This window comes from Malus sylvestris, chromosome 12, assembly GCF_916048215.2.
Source record: "Malus sylvestris chromosome 12, drMalSylv7.2, whole genome shotgun sequence".
Lineage (NCBI taxonomy): Eukaryota > Viridiplantae > Streptophyta > Magnoliopsida > Rosales > Rosaceae > Malus > Malus sylvestris.
In genome coordinates this window covers 19,364,233-19,381,549 of record NC_062271.1, presented here as the reverse complement: position 1 = coordinate 19,381,549, position 17,317 = coordinate 19,364,233, and the positions used below count along the sequence as shown (strand labels likewise).

At 36.9% G+C, this 17,317-nt stretch overlaps 2 protein-coding genes and 1 long non-coding RNA gene across 4 annotated transcripts; 2 read left to right on the top strand and 1 right to left on the bottom strand.

The window, feature by feature from the left end:
- Positions 1-6,107: 6,107 nt before the first annotated feature.
- LOC126593243 (pentatricopeptide repeat-containing protein At2g37310) lies at positions 6,108-8,632 on the top strand. Its single transcript, XM_050259240.1, has one exon. The coding sequence runs from the start codon at positions 6,259-6,261 to the stop codon at positions 8,260-8,262; it is 2,004 nt and encodes a 667-aa protein (XP_050115197.1). The 5' UTR covers positions 6,108-6,258; the 3' UTR covers positions 8,263-8,632.
- Positions 8,633-9,925: 1,293 nt separating this feature from the next.
- On the bottom strand, positions 9,926-16,060 carry LOC126594422 (uncharacterized). Of its 2 annotated transcripts, XR_007613265.1 has the most exons (5): positions 15,859-16,060; positions 13,280-13,336; positions 12,648-12,752; positions 12,289-12,564; positions 9,926-10,316 (listed from the first exon to the last, which is right to left on the bottom strand). It is a non-coding gene; the product is annotated as an uncharacterized LOC126594422 (long non-coding RNA). The 2 variants fall into 2 exon arrangements; XR_007613266.1 differs by lacking the exon at positions 12,648-12,752 and having other exon boundaries at positions 15,859-16,054.
- On the top strand, positions 10,786-11,976 carry LOC126594421 (E3 ubiquitin-protein ligase SGR9, amyloplastic-like). The gene has a single exon (XM_050260727.1). The coding sequence runs from the start codon at positions 10,827-10,829 to the stop codon at positions 11,652-11,654; it is 828 nt and encodes a 275-aa protein (XP_050116684.1). The 5' UTR covers positions 10,786-10,826; the 3' UTR covers positions 11,655-11,976.
- Positions 16,061-17,317: the final 1,257 nt, after the last annotated feature.

Genomic DNA, 17,317 nt, shown 5'->3' with positions numbered 1-17,317 from the left:
GTGGTCCCTGCCACAATACCTCATCGGCCCATGTCGAGCCAACTCCTGGCCCATGCCAGCCGACGTGCCGCACCACCTCGACGGTTGCCTCGCGGTCACACCATCCAAGAAGAAGACAAGGAAAATTAATTTTTTCTTACCTCAATGCAGCACGAAGAAGATGAAGAAAGAAACGAAAGACAGTCATTTGCACGGGCAAGATGTAGAAGATTAATAGAGAAAGGGGAACAAATATCCTCTAAGCTATCTCTCTCTTGTAGGGTATAATAAATCGCTCTCCAAAGTTGATTTAATAACCCACTTAAGGTGGACTTAAATAGGCTTTGAGAGAAATTTATTTCCCTTTCCTAGAATGATCTAATTTCCTATTAAAGAGAGAATCTACATCAAAATAAGAAGCAGTCCTAAGTTTCCTAAAGCAAGAAGATCTCTACACCTGCTGCCCTTTTCTGCGAGCAGCCCAACAGGTGTGGGGGCATTTGTGGAGCCAAAAATATTCACTAGGCGCCATGTGGTTTTTTGGACGAAAGATGACAAGAATACCCTTAAGGCACATTGGGATTCCTACGCGCGAGTAGCGGAGAATCATCTTTCAACCAAGTCAAAAGTGCCCAAAATAGGTAACAATTTAAAACCTATTTCACCAAATCATTTCTATAAGGTAATTCCCAAAATCTAATTCATTCTATATGTTCTATATTCCATTATTTAGCTAATAAATTAGCTAAATAATATATTCCTTTCATATTTCCTAAAATTGACTAATTAAGGGATTAATTACCTAATCAATCCCTTAATTATCAATTAAACCACCAAATTATAACCAAAAAACTTACCAAAGGCCGGTTACCCACTAGGGTCGGCCATGCCTTTTATTTTCTGTTTTTTGCTACCATTTTCTTCCCCTTTTATGACATTCAAATAGCTAGTTAATTAGGTTATTATGATTTGCTAATTAACTAGCCAATTATTTCCATAACCCCCCAAAATAACTAGTCCATTATCTCCATAACCTCCCAAAATAACTCATCCTTGGCCTAATGGCCGGCCACACCCTTCCTCTCCTATATATTGGTTCCCATTTTCACCAAACACTAATTCCAATACTCTTGCAAAAATCCCAAAATTCTCTAAACACTATTTCTCTATAAATTCTAACTTTGACATCGGAAGTTCTTCGGCCAAAGCCCCCCATTCATCATAGGCGCGTGAAGCTTGTGGCCATAACCAAAGGTGTTATTTATTTTGTAGGTGCAATTTTGTCCAAGATCAAAGAGGAAGAAATTTGCATCTACAATCTTGTAACTTCCATGCTTAGATCGAGGAAAATTCATATCATAAAAATTTAAAAAGATTTTGTCATCTCTCTCTCTCTAGAATGGAGTCGAGAGGATTCGTAACTGATTCTCTCTCTGTGTCAATGTGTTTTGTGGGAACAGTATGCTAATTAACATATGGTTGTCAAATTGAATTGACACTCAGCCATGATTTTCTGTAAAATCTTAGGAAAATCATGATCCTTCTGCTATTTTTCTTTTAAGTAACCCAATTCCAAACCATGGTGTCAAAATGATTTAACAATTGAACGGGTTAAGACTTAAGAGGGAAGATTTCACAATGCAGAGCGTGATGGCAGAATAATGGCCGCTACCAAGAACAGATGCATTCTTAGACAACAGAGGTTCTCGTTTCAGATAAATCGATATTACGGATAACAATCTGAAAATGTTTAAGGGAAATTTTTTTTTAAACTCATCTAACCTCTTTCTACACTCAAACTAAATTTTAAATATTAATAAATTTTTTATTCTCTTGCATAATTATCATCAAGTACAAGATGAAATTAATAATAAAATTAAAATTTATTAATAAATCTATACACTATAATTAAACATTACCATCACTCCTTGTTTATGCTACATTCATTTCGATTAAAACCCTAATAGCTCTTATAGAGAAAAACAAGTTTTTTTTATCGATTCTAAAACCCTAATTACACCAAGGATGGAGAAGCTGGAGTAACCAACATCTCACACTCAAACCATTCGAATTAAATAAACAACATATAAAGTACAAGCAAAAGCCTTGAAGATGTACCTAAGTTACATGCCACATTTTATGTCAATGGCTCATCAACCTTTTTATAATTAAGGTCAGGCGACGTGATCCAGACTCAAACCTCCAAGGAGTCCCCTTAAAATGAAAGGACCTACTTGAAAACTAGGAGAGAATTTATAGTCAACTCGTATAAAAGCTCAGCACTGTGTTCGACACTGCTGACTATGAACCTTCTATAGCTTTGTGAATTTTTTCCTCCTCTTTCTCACCTTAGCTGCTGCAATTGCATCCGCAAGGGGTACAAAGGACTCAGAACGGATGCTTTACATGGTTTGGGTAATTTGCGGACTTAAAAAGCCACCAACAGACGCTTTACATCCAATTCTTCCAGATAACGCTTGCATTCTCTGTATTATCGCGGCTGCTGGCACAGAGTGTTTTCTTCATTTAGTACTGCAACTAGTGTTTGTTACATTCAATATTGATCCAAGCCTCAATATCGACCTTCATTTTAACACAAAAATTGAGAATTCTCCAATCAAAATATTTTCTATACTTATTTTTATCCATATCTTGAATATCATCTTCTATTATATTAAATGATTTTTGTTTATGTGTGTTGTTCTTATAAAAAAAATATCTTTTTGCAAAGAAGTTTTCTCGATCTAAAATGGAGGTTGAAAGATTATCTCAATGTGGGAATGAATGGGTTTGGCACTTCCGCGTTTGATTAGCAAACATTTGGTTTAATTGCATCTGAATGAAGAGAAATGTGGTGGTTGTGTTTTAACAATTGAAATGGAGATGAGAGTTCAAGAGACGAACACCAGAGGTGGGAGGAGATGAGAGTTTTAACCTAAGCGTAATTAAGTTTTTTTTTTCACTTCAATATAGGCTATATTTTATTATGCGATTCTTAAAATGGCTATATTTCTAAAAAAAAAATTGATTTTGTGATGGAACCTTAATTGGCAACATGAAGAGTAACTCAACTCCTTATAAACACATGCAAGATTTCTTCATATTCTCAACAGTTGATTGATGGTAAAAAAATAGTTTGTGGTCAGGAAAAAATGGAAGGGGAAGAAGAAGATGGATAGGGTATTGCTATTTTTTGTTTTTTACTGTGTAATGTAATTTTTAGTTTGACTTGTTTTTGTATTTATTTATAATGGCTTTTTATTGTTTAAGTAATTAATTATAATGTTAAAAAAAAAGTAATTAATTGTAAAGGTAAATTTATTACGAGAAGGGTGAGGTGAACGTGAATTAAAACTTCAAACGGTGTTGGTGTAATTTGTCAAACCTGAGAGGTTTTTGAGAAAGCACAATAAACTTTAGGGTGTCATAACCTTTTATTTTACACATGTCAACTTATTATAAGTTATTTAAAGGTCTTACCATACACATGTTATAAGTCTCAACCTATTATATATAAGTTGTAATGGCAACTAACAATTGGGAGATTTATATATATCCTTGCTTATATGAGGTTGTAATTTAAATCGTTTGCTTGCATGAGATTTTATTTAATTGAAACTTAGTTCTATTTGATTTGATAAACTTTTTATGTTCTGAAAAACTTACCTTTTAAATCAAATTGGAATGCATGAGATTTGTGGATGTTCAAAAGATTTCAACTCTTCAAATGTTAAACTTTTTTTATTTCAGTCTTGAAGAGGATCAAACTGACCGAAAAATTGAATCAAACCAATTAACAAGAGTTTGGTTTGGTTTTGTTTCAATGGTTATCTTGGTCAAAACCAAACCAAATCGAATTGATGAATATTAGTTAATTTAGTTATATTTTAAGTGTCAAATTGATCCTCACCCTCCCCTAATCACATGCTAGTTATGTTTATGAGTTTTGAGGAGAAAAAAATGTATTCCCACTTGAGATTTTTTTTTCCTATCATTTGCCCTAATTAGGTAAAATTTATTTTATTTTCTCATAAAAATTTAAAAAAGAAAAAAGAAAAGTCAAGATGAAATAAAAACATTATTTGAGAGATTCTTCAAATAAGCTTAATTGTGGACTTTTTCGAAAGTTTGTTTTACAATGTATTTCGACGAACCAATTATTTATCTTTTAGATTTTTCTTTAAATATCATTTCTTCTAAAAGTTACTTGAATCTAAAACAGTATAATTATTGAATTAAATAGTACTCATTTTAGTATTTATTTAAAAAATTATATTCGTCTATTCTCTTCATTACAATTAAATGTTTTAATGATTTTGAATTTTTTTTAAAATTTTACAAGAATGATATATGAATAATAAATTAAATATAAATTCTTTAGGGGTAAATTACATAGTAGCTCCTCAGGTTTGAGGTCTATTGCAATCTTATACAACATCTTTAAAACATTTCACTTTCATACCTCAAATACTATTTTATTTTAATTTCATACAACCGTTACATTTTCCATCCATAAATCTGTTAAATGCTGACGTGGCTGCCACATATATGCCACGTGGCTGCCACATGGAAAATAAAATAATTTTTTTTTTTTTAAAAACATGTCTGCCATTTTTTTTTTCTCTTTCTTCTTCTTCTTCTTCTTCTGGGTTCGGTTCCTTTTTTTTTTTTCTTCTACTTCTTCTTCTTCTTCTTCTTCCTCCTCCTCCTCCTTCTCTTCTTCTTCTTCCTCCTTTTTCTTCTGGGTTGCAGGGGGTTTCGATCATTTTTTTTTTCTTCTTCTTCCTCCACCTCCTCTTTCTTCTTCTCTTCTTCTTCTTCCTCCTTCTGGTTCGGTCCCTTTTTTTTTTTCTTCTTCTTCTTCTTCCTCCTTCTCCTCTTTCTTCTTCTCTTCCTCCTCTTTCTTCTTCTCTTCTGGGTTCGGTCCCTTTTTTTTTTTCTTTTTTCTTCTTCTTCTTCTTCCTCCTCCTCCTCTTTCTTCTTCTCTTCCTCCTCTTTCTTCTTCTCTTCTGGGTTCGGTCCCTTTCTTTCTTTTTTTTTCCTTCTTCTTCTTCTTCTTCTTCCTCCTTCTTCTTTTGGGTTGCAGGGGTTCGATCCCTTTTTTTTTTCCTTCCAATTTTAGGTTTTTTAAAAAAAAATTAAAAAATTATTTTATTTGCCACGTGACAGACATTTGGCAGCCACATGGCATATATGTGGCAGTCACGTCAGCATTTAACAGATCCATGGATGAAAAATGTAACGGTTGTATGAAATTGAAATAAAATAGTACTTGAGGTAAGATTGCAAATAGACCTCAAACCTGAGGAGTTACTATACCCATTATTTAGATCATTGAAAAAAGTTACGAAATCAACAACAAAAGTACAAGAGGATATCTTCCTTCCTCCCTAAGACCATCTCCAACCCTTGGGCTAAAAGCCAAATTTTTTAGCCCGGAAAATTTAGCTTTTAGCCCAGAAACATCTTTTCTGCTCCAACCCTTCTACCCTAAAACTTTAGCCCGGAATTATTAAAGAATGAAATTAGCCTAAATTTTTTTCTTAAATCAATTTTTTTTAAAAAATAAATATGTAGATTATTGTAAATTAATTTTATGAACATTTTAATCTAAAAAAATTTAAATTCCGATAAACATTTCGCATTTAGCCCGGGGGGAAAGCTGGGGGGTATTTGGCCTAGAAATAGCATTTGCCATTTAGACCATCTCCAACCCTGACCTATAACCTAAATTTTCCCCTTTTTTCCCCCCCCAAATCCACTCCAACCCAAAACCTAAACCAAACCTAAAACCTAAAACTTAAAATGAAGGCAAATATAGGTCACAAATTTAGCCCACAAAAGCTGCTGGGACCCATGGATGAGAGTGAAAAGTGGGTATTGTCCTGTAGCTAACGACTACTTTTCTTCATCGGGTGGTGGTGGTAATTGGACCGTTGGTTAATCCAACGGTCCACATTCAATTTTTGTTTGTTTTATATTTATATATTTATTGAATCCAACGGTTTAAATCGAATATAATCAAATCTAACGGTAAAAAAAAAGATTTAACGGTCCAAATTTAAATCCAACGTGCTGGGGGGTAATTTGGCTTTTAGCCCAGGGTTGGAGATGGTCTAAGAACAGGAAAATACCATTGATTTTATTTTTCTTTTATTTTTTCTTTTCTTTTTCTTGTAAAAGGTGAAGAAGAAACAGCGAAGGACGATGCTAAAAAAAAGGTGGCACGAGAAAGCTACAAGGCAAGCAAGCTTAAGCTTTTATGAGAAAAACAAATGAATGTTGTTATCAAAGTCATTGAACATTCAAATCTCGGCCGCCACCAACGGCTACGTCCAACGTGCCCTTCAGATCCTCCATGGAATCGACGGGCTCGATTGCGGAGCTTACGGGCACTTCATCCAGCACTGCACGGTGCACCGCCTGGTCCGTCAGGCCAAGCAGCTCCACGCCCGCCTCGTCCTCTTCTCCGTCACGCCCGGCAACTTCCTGGCCTCAAAGCTCATCAATTTCTACTCCAAAACCAATAATATCAACTATGCCCGCAAGGTGTTCGACCAAATTCCCCGCCCAAATGCTTTCTCCTGGAACGCCATGCTCATTGGGTATTCCATTAACAATATGCACGCCGACACCTTGAAGTGGTTTTCTGCTATGGTGTCTTCGTGTTCGGATCAAGCGAAGCCCGACAATTTTACTGTGACTTGTGTGCTGAAGGCTCTTGGGGTTTTGCTTTCAGGTTCAAAATTGGCTAAGGAAGTACATTGTTTTGTTCTGCGTAGTGGGTTTGATTCGGATGTTTTTGTTGTTAATTCTTTGATTACTTACTACTCGAGATGTGATGAGGTAGGTTTGGCGAGAGCTTTGTTTGACAGGATGCCGGAAAGAGATATTGTGTCATGGAATTCGATGATTGCAGGGTATTCTCAAGCCGGATACTATGATGAGTGCAAAGAGTTGTATAGGATGATGTTAGGCTTGGAGAAGTTTAAGCCTGTTGGGTTGACAGTGGTGAGTGTGTTGCAGGCATGTTTACAGTCAAATGATCTTATGCTCGGTATGGAGGTTCATCAGTTTGTCATTGAGAATCAAATCGAGATGGATGTTTTGGTTTGCAATGCTCTTATAGGGCTATATGCAAGATGTGGTAGCTTGGATTATGCTCAAGAATTATTTGATGAGATGAGTGAAAAGGATGAGGTCACTTATGGCTCATTAGTTTCGGGGTACATGTTTCACGGGTTTGTTGACAAAGCCATGGGTGTTTTTCGAGATAGTAAGAAGCCAAAGTTAAGTACTTGGAATGCTGTGATTTCAGGTTTGGTTCAGAACAACCAGCACGAAGAGGCATTGAATTTAATTCGAGAAATGCAGGCATGTGGTTGCAAACCAAATACCGTGACATTGTCAAGTATTCTTCCCACAATATCGTATTTCTCAAATCTGAAAGTTGGGAAGGAAGTACATGCTTATGCTGTTAGAAACAATTTTGACTGGAATATTTATGTTGCAACTGCCATTATCGATACTTATGCAAAGTCAGGTTTGCTTTACGGAGCACAGAGGGTTTTTGATCAAGCAAAAGGTAAGAGCTTAATCATTTGGACATCAATAATCTCAGCTTATGCATCCCACGGAGATGGTCATACGTCTATTGGCCTCTTTTATGAGATGCTGAATAGTGGGATTCAACCAGATCAAGTGACAATTACAGCGGTATTAACAGCTTGTGCTCATTCTGGAGTGGTTGATGAGGCTTGGAAAATCTTTGATGCCATGTTTCCGGAATATGGCATTCAGCCCTCAGTTGAGCATTATGCCTGCATGGTAGGCATTCTTAGCCGAGCTGGGAAACTCACCGAAGCTGCAGATTTTATCCACAAAATGCCAGTTGAACCAAGTGCTAAAGTTTGGGGTGCACTACTAAATGGGGCTTCAGTTTCTCGTGATGTTGAATTGGGAGAATTTGTCTGCCATCGCTTGTTTCAAATCGAACCCGAGAATACAGGGAATTACATCATTATGGCGAATTTATATTCACAGGCTGGGAGATGGGAAGAAGCTGATAAGGTCAGGGAGAGAATGAAAGAAGTTGGGCTGAGGAAGATTCCTGGCAGTAGCTGGATTGAAACAAGTAAGGGGTTACAAAGCTTTATAGTGAAGGACACATCAAACGAAAGAACCGAAGAGATCTACGAAACACTGGAAGGATTGCTGGGGATGATGAAAGAAAAAGGGTATGCTTTGCAGGATGAATTAGATGAGGAGAGTGTTAATGTTTGAGCCAAGATCATCACTCCGGCTCATATCAGCTAGCTTAGGATCCAAGAAATGCCCTGTTTTTCCATAGTGGCATAGAATTCGTGTTTTTAAGTGCTCAGAATCAGGAAAGAACTTCATTCATCAGAAGTGTTGGTGGAATTATTTTACCTTGCAATTTGATTTATAGATTGGGGATCTCTCTTATATTATAGAACTTACATTGAACGGGTACACTCCCACCGTAGTAATCCATGCCAATAATACAATTATACAACTACAAGTGTAAGTTTTTTCGCTTAGCATTGTATCATTGACATGGAATACTATAATATCAATGTACGTGTGTTATATAAGTTGTTATCGTGACACCAAACTATTGTTTTATCACATCCGTCTTTTACTCTATTTAAACATATTGAATAGTTTTTGGACCTGTTCATACTTTTATCCATACTTTAAAGTTAGCTGCAATATTTTCTTGCTGTTTAAGAATCCAATGGAAATATGATTTTTTTTCCGGCACCTCATCGGCCCTGTATCTTGATCATGGTTTGGTTGCCACAAAGATTATCATTGTGTCTCCTCTAAAGGGTTTTTTACGCTCACTTGGTTTGATTGTGTGGTGATCACTGATCAGGATACCCCTTGTGGAATAATACGTCAACCAATGGGTTGGTGAGATTTTGTCTTGCAACCGGTGACACCACATGACAAATAACAACTTTCTTACCGACGGATAATGTGTTAATTGAATACCATCTCAGACAATATATTAGTTTGAAAAAGAACCTTTTAAAACTCCTATGAGAGAAGAAGAAGAAAATAAAAATAAAATAAAACTCATTAATCCTACCATCATTACATCAAAGTGTTAATGCACTAACACATTATTAATTGTCACAGAGAACTCAATAGGAATTACTTATGCACGACAAATGTGCTTAAAAAGTGCTTCTACTAAAAATGTTTTTATTAAAAATTCAAGTGTTTTAGGGCGCATCATCTAAATTCAAATATTTTTAAAATGATTGAATGCGTTTTTAGAGAAAATATTTTTAAATTCCAAAAGCACTTGAAATGTTTGTAACAAACACCAGTTATGTATTTCTTGCAAGAAGCACTTCAAGTGTTTTTTTAATAATTCATTTGCACTTTTATTAAAAATTGGTTCCAATAATATTTTCACCAACAACTTTTTCATCATTTTTAAAAGCATTGCAAACAAGCCCATAATCTGAACCCCAAATACCAAAAGGAGAAGTCAAAACCAAGGGACCGAATGGTTATTAGGCTATTTTACTAGAGATAAATGTTAAAAAGATTCTCTCAAAAATGGACTGTCCGCAACGTCATGTTTTTGGACAATTCCCATGCAAACATTATAAAATATTGTGAAAAAAATATAAGATATGAGAGACTTCATAAAAAATCTCATTTTGAAAGAGCCTCCTAAGCATTTCTCTTTATTAGATCCAGTCTCACAATTTACTCAACTTGCAATGAAGATTAACCGGAGTTGCAGGCGGTAGATGTAAATGTAAAAGGTGACAAGATCCTTGTTAAGCGAAACGATCGGTCGTCACATTTGCATTATTAAGAGTGGAGGGGGACAAGGAGAACGAGCCATGCATGGGCCAATTGGTTTTTTTCCTCTTCTACTTGTTTTTCTTTAGATAATTAAAGATTATACTAAAGCTATAGATATAATTATATAGGAAGGACAAATGGGTTTGAACTGGACACACAACTTGTGGACAAACAAACCTACATACCCACTGACTTCATACAATTCATCTTTACCTTACACCCCCAAATGCACATTCATATTGCATTTGTTGTCATTGAATATTGTGGAAGGATAGATTTGTGACTGGGTTAAGAGCTTGTTTCTCGCTCCTCTTAGTTGACATTAGTCGTGGAAGGATAGATTCACATCAAAGATGTGACCAAATTAAGAGCTCGCCTCTCGGTCTTCTCTTGGTTGACATCAGTATAAAGTTAAGGGTTTGATTCTCGCATTCGTTTTGTCTAGATCATGATAAAATTAAGAATTCGATTCCCGACCTCTTCTTTGCCTGTAAAGAAAAATCATTAATGAAAAAACAAGTTGTTATGACTTGACACTAACAAAACTAATGCTGATTTAAGATTTCAAATATATGTGAATGTAATGACCATAGATTTCACATAAACATGATTTTGTGAATGTAATGAGATGATTATTGTAAGATTTGAACATATCTATAAATATCATGGCAACAATAATATAGTACGGAAAATAACTATGACACTCTTCTCCATACCTCTGCTTGATTTTGTCTATTAATTTTTCTTTGATTATTCATCCAAATGCAAGAAGCGTATGAGGAGAAAAATGTGCATGAAAATCACTTTTTTTTTTGTAGTATTTAGAACAAAAGTGGAGCAAATATCAAAAGGGGTACAATAGTCATTACAAGAGACAAGCATGGGCAAATTAGTCCAAGCAAAAATTCACATAAAAAGCCACAACAATCCTCAAAACCGTTTTTCCACGCTCTATAAAAAGATTAAAAGCAAAAGTCCACAAAGCACACGATCCCATAATGGAAGAAATAGCAACAGCAACGGCAACCATCATGGCTGCTCTGGCCACCCTCACCCCACCCCAACTCTCACATCTCACCCACACCATCCTCTCCCACACCCACCACCACCACCACCGTCTCTCCTCCCTCCTCTCCTCCCCCATCCTCTTCTCTCTCACCCTCCACCGCCTCAACTCCCTCCCCCTCCCCCACAAGACTCTCCTCATCGCCAACCACCTCCTCTCCTCCCTCTACCACCTCACACTCCACTTCCACCCCTACACCAATCCACCACCGCCACGCGTCGTCAGAAAAAGAGATCTCGACTCCGTCCTGCTCCTCCTCTTACTCTGCGAAGTACACCAGCACAACCCGGAAGCCCTCCAAGCACCAACTATAAAATGGCGCGAAATTTTAAGCAAGTTGTACTCCGACAACATGCTAACAGTTTCCGGCATCGGAGTCTACAACGGGTCGGCTTTGGTTTCTTATATTGAGGTGCTGACGAGGTGCTTGAGATTTGTCAGCGTGATGGGCTTTTGCTATGGCGGGAAGGCAGGGAGAGAAGTAGCGGCATCACCAGCAGCGGTGGTGGCGCTGCCGTCGGTGAAGGTGAGCAGCGGCGGAAGCGAATGCATGATATGTAAGGAAGAGATGAGAGAGGACAGAGACGTGTGTGAGTTGCCGTGCCGGCATTTGTTTCACTGGATGTGTATTTTGCGGTGGCTGAGGAAGAGGAACACCTGTCCGTGCTGCCGGTTTACGCTTCCCACTGACGATGTGTTCGGGGAGATCCAACGGCTGTGGGAGATTTTGGTTAAGATGGGTGAGAAGGAATTAGTGTAGCATGATGATGATCATCACCGTGTACACGTGTGACAATCAGAGTGGAATTCTGGATTTTATTTCTTGGCTGTGAAGGGGTTGTGTGGATTTGCATGGATGTGATGAATGAATGGCAGAGGATCACACATAATACTTGATATGGACACATGTGGTTTAGGTTATAGGCATATTTATATGTAGCTAAATAAATAAGAGTAAGAGAGAGAGAGAGACAGAGAGATATTTGATGCAATTAATTACTTGGTAATTCACTTGCAATTACCACTGATTATTTCTGTACTTGATTTTCACATTTCATGAAAGCGAATACATTTTCAATAAACCGACCCAATAGAGGTAAAAGGAATCCTGTCTAAGGTAGCAGATAACAGATGAGATTAGTAGCCTACCATCAATCAGAAACCGAGCTCAAAACTTACGAGAACAGATTGAAATATTAGGACGTAGGTCTTATCAACCCACATCGACCAAAGAGTAAGATTCAGAGAAACGAAAACCAAACTAGTTCAAAATTTGGAGCAAACATGGAAACCGATAAAAACTAAAGTCGAAATTTGAACTCAGATAAAACTACAAGTCAGAAAATAGGTGGGCAGTTTTTGAAGGAATGAGAAAATAGAGAAAAGGAAGATACCTTGCCAAGCCAAACTCAGCATCAGACGCAGAGGCGGGCTCAAAACCATGGACAGAAGAGAAGGAAAAGCGAGACGCAGAATAGAGAAGAGGCTCGCTCAAAACCCATCGCAGAATGGGTCTCTGAATCCCTCCTGTTTGTTTTAGACTTGTGTCCTGCTCACCAAACATGGGGCATGTAAACTCGGACCAGTATGTGGGATCATTTGCTCGCCTATCGTACTTTTATAAAGGATAACATCACATTTTTGGTCTCTTTATATATGTTTAGAAAATCCTACACATGGGTCATCGTGAAAATAAATTAGATGACCAAATCACTACTCTACTACCAATTTTCCATCAGATAAAAGGTCGTACCCAGTGCACAAGGCTCCCGCTTTACGCAGGGTCTGGGAGAGGTGAATGTCGGCTAGTCTTACCCCCATTTATGGAGAGGCTGCTCCCAAGTCTCAAACCCGAGACCTATTTTCCATCAGATAAAATCATAAAATTCAGTAAACCAGACAAGGATAAATGGCCATCCTCATTTCTCAGAGTTTGTATGAAATAATTTACCCAATCTCATGAACTTATGGGAAGTCTATCTTATTTTCGACGTTCATGATATGATGTTACATTGAAATAAAACATGACAAACATATCAGAAAAGTTCTGGATGCGCACACCCACGCTTAAGTTAGAATACATTTAAACAAACTAGTACCCAATATTGCAAATGGTTAAGTTAACTAAGGGCTAAGGAAACATAAAAGGCAGTCCTTTTAATTAATAAATCTCACAGAAGGCAACACAAATGAAATAAAAACATTCGTGGATTTAATCAGCTGGCTCGGACCAATTAAAAGAAGAGCAAGGTCAAAAACTAAAAGGAGATCACTAACACACACAAAAACCTAAAGTTTTAAATGGAGCATCAGATAAATACCATGAAAACACTTCAAAATTACAAGGACATAGAGGAGGTCGGAGAACGAGGCATATTTACCAACCTTGCAAAGTTTCAGGATATATTTCATAGCAGCTGCCTAGTTTTCTTCGGTTCCTTTCTGCAAAGAGTAGAAATGTTGAAAAATTAATAAACAGAAAGGGGCAGGCAACTTATAAGCTCCCTTCTTGTTGCCATAGAAACTCAGATTTTATGGTAATGACATTCTACTAAAAGTTCCTGCATTTTTAACTGAAAAAAAAAAGTTCCTGCATTCTATTGAGATCATTTCAAAGAATAACTTATGCTAAATCCGGATCAAACTATAATTTCCACATAAAATAAGATTGTTAGGAACTCATTGGGAGTAAACTATCTTAATAAACCAAGGAGAAGAGGTTGCAAGTTCAAAACCCAGACAACAAACAGCCTATACTTTCGGGATACCAATCCCCAAATTTCTTTCTTTTCTTTTCTTTTATTTTTATAAAATTTGCCTAATTCTGTATCTTTTTATCCAAGATGCACACCACATGCAGGTTTTCTAAGTAGAGATTGGGTTTCACAAGTTTGGTGACCTAATCATCTTTTTACTTGTACTTGCTTATATAAACAATCAAGAAACATTACAGGAACTTGTAATTAGGAATTAGGCAACAAGATATCGAGGCATCCGTGAATTAAAATAACTGAATCCAATACTATAATGAACCAATGCATTGAGGTAATAAACAGAGAAAGCCATCACACGAAGCCAAAATATTTTGTGGCAGAATGATTTCAAGTAACAAAACTAAAGCAACCATGAACCAAGAAATCAAAACAGTCAAAGAAACCATGAATAGAGGCAACAAAAACAAGGGCAACCATGAATAGAATCATAAGAAATGAAAATAGTTGTAAATAAATGCCTCAAAATAATCAATGAAACCATAATTAACCAAGGCAGCCATGAATTAAGGCATTAAGATCTGTCATGAATCAAGGCAACAATCACCAATGCTAATATCTTCTCTCTTTTTTTCAAGATCCCAATACAAAAGTAGGGGCTGGGTTGAATTTCTTTCCCCTACTGCAAATATTCCCAGTAAGTGATTATCAAGACATCAGAACACAACAGTGGATTGAAACTAAGGATCAACCAACGCAACCACTAATCAAGGCATCAAAACAATTGTAGCACACATGAATCTAAGCAATTAACCGATAAATCAATACAACCGATGGAACCATGAATCCATGCATCAAGATAACTGAGACAATTATGTGTTGATACAACATACCAAGAAAATCATGAACTAAGGCAACAAAAACAGAGGCATCCATAAATTGAGGCAGCAAAAAACACAAGGCAACCATGAATTAAGGCATCAAAATTATCGAAGCACCCATGAATGAAGAAATCAAGATAACTAGGCATTCATGAGCTAAGGCATCAAGATAACCGAGGAGACTATCTAAGGCAACAATATACAAGAAAAAAACTGAGGCCAGCCCGGAATAAACTGAGGGAAACTATTATTGAAGGCATAATAAAAACAGTGAACTGAGAGATGAAGATAATCGAAGGAAGTATAAGTGGTGACAACAATATACTGAGGCAACCATTAATCGATACGTCCTACATCAATACAACTGAGAGTTCATGACAACCATGAATTGGCATCAAAAATCATAGACAACCATCAGCTGTGAGAAAAATATACTGAGTCGATATGGCCAACAATGTGTCAAAATAATTATGACAATAATAGTCAGGTCATCCAAACAACCGAAGAAACCATGACTTAGGGCAACAAGATAACTGAGGCAACCATAAATTAGGGCATCAAGATAACTGTGAGGCGACCATGAACTAAGGTAACAACACACCGAAGAAACTGAGGCAGCAATAAACCAAGGAAACAATGTCTTAAGCCCACAATAAACTGAGGCACCCATTAATCGAGGAGTCAACTGTGGCTACCATTAATCAAGACAACAATATTTTTTCAAGAATAAACTGAGGCAACCATTAACCGAACCAACCATGATGAGGCACCAATACAACCGAGGCAACCCTGATGAGGCAACAATGTATTCAACGAACAAAAAACTCAGGCAACCAGTAATCGAGGTATTTATATAACCGAGGCAACCATGGATCGAGACATCAAGATAATTGAGGCAAGTAGAACTTCAACAAAAATAGACCGCAGCAACAATGAATCAAGGTATCAAAATCACCCAAGCAAGACAACCCTAAATCCAGGTGTCAGGATAACTGAGCAACAAATAGCACTAAGCTATCATGAATTAAGGCAAACCATGAACGAAGGCATGAAAATAATCGAGTCAACCATGAACTGAGCCAACCAAAATCAAAGCAAGCATGTATCAATCCAAATTCCACACCTATAAATTGGATACGAAAAATAAAGAAACAGGGGATACATAAATCGCTACTCAGCTTGTGAAAATTAGGTTAAAGGTAAATACGAAGGGGATTTCTTCCATATGGGAACAATTGGCATGCAACAACTCTAGAAAACCCTAAAATCCACAACGCAGAAACGAAACTGAATTTGATAAATTTCCCTAAAAATCAAAACCCTATAAAAATGAATCGATTTGAATCGTAGTTAAACTCCTAGAGTTGTTTACCTCAGGCGAAGGCCGTATCGATCTCACGAGATCGAAAAGTAAGAAGAGGAGAGAAGCATATGACTTGGGCGACAATTTACTCGACAGGAAAGCCACGACGCTCCACTTTGTCGTTGCTCCCCGCGCCGATTTAGTGGTTTGCGCCACCCGGGCGGCAAGAATTCAAAAATAATTTGGTTTGTATCCGTCACGTGCCTGTCGTGTGCAGAATTCTGAATAAAGTCGGTTTGTATCACTGCTTGCGTTTTTAAATCATTAAAAAATTACATCAAATTATGATTTTAGCAAGGATGGGAATGGCTCAGTTTAGTTCGGTTTGGTTTTGCAATGCGAACCAAAATGGAATCAAACAATTAGATTTCGATTTTGGTTTGGGTCCAATTTGTAAGCCCGTTAAAAAATTGGCCTTATATAAATATTCAACATTAAAACAAACGTAAAACTTCAAAACCTATTTATTTGCAAACTAAATGTTCTATTGCATTAATACAACTAACTTGAAAAAAAAAATTCATGATCACATTCAATTGGAATTTTGAGAGATTTTAATTCGTTTTATAAATTAAAAGCTATTCAATCAGGATTTTAAGTGATTTCTGAAAGTCTAGGTGTATTCAATCAAGTTTTAAAGGAGTTTATAACATTCAAGGTATATTCAATTAGAACATGATTTTAAAGGATTTTGAAAAGTTGGAGAATTCGAGGGAATTATAGAGATTTTGTAGTGAATTTTAAGCATTTTCAAATGTCGCCTCTCCCCTAAGAATTTGAGGAATTTACTCAAAATTTTATATAGAATCTCTAGAAATCAATTAGACTACGAAATCCATTATTTATAAATCTATTAAAATCCCTCAAAACTCCAATTGAATACACCCCCCTCAAATTCAACTTGAAACAAAGTTGAACATCAAAATGTCTTATGGCATTAGTGTCATAACCCTTCCCGAATTACTATTATCGGTGATGTAAAATGACAGTTTTAACCTTGGACATTGAACTTTGTAGTGTGTGTGTGACATACTTTGGGGACTTGGATGTTATTTTGTGGTCGGTTGGTGACCCACGTGGAACATACACACACACACTCTCCCTCTCTCTCTTCTTTCCCATACTCTCTCACCCTCGGACTCACTCTCTCTGCTTCCCTCACGTACGGACGACACCCAAAACCCTTTCAAATTTCACAGATCGACGTCAAAGAGGTAAGATTCTTGTTCCTTGCAAGCTTCTGAGTTCATTGGTACCACTTTTGAGTATGGAAAGCTTCGAAAACCTGAGAAACCCCAACCCCGACTTTGTGCACTGTTCATGCACACGTAAATGTGAAGGTTTCAGGTGATTTGAAGCTTGTAGGAAGCTTTAGAACTTCCCTACGAAGCTCGGAGAAGAAAAACCAAGTGATTTGGACGTCGAGATCGTCAGTTTCGAGCTTGGCCGGTTTTCTCGAAATTCTCCG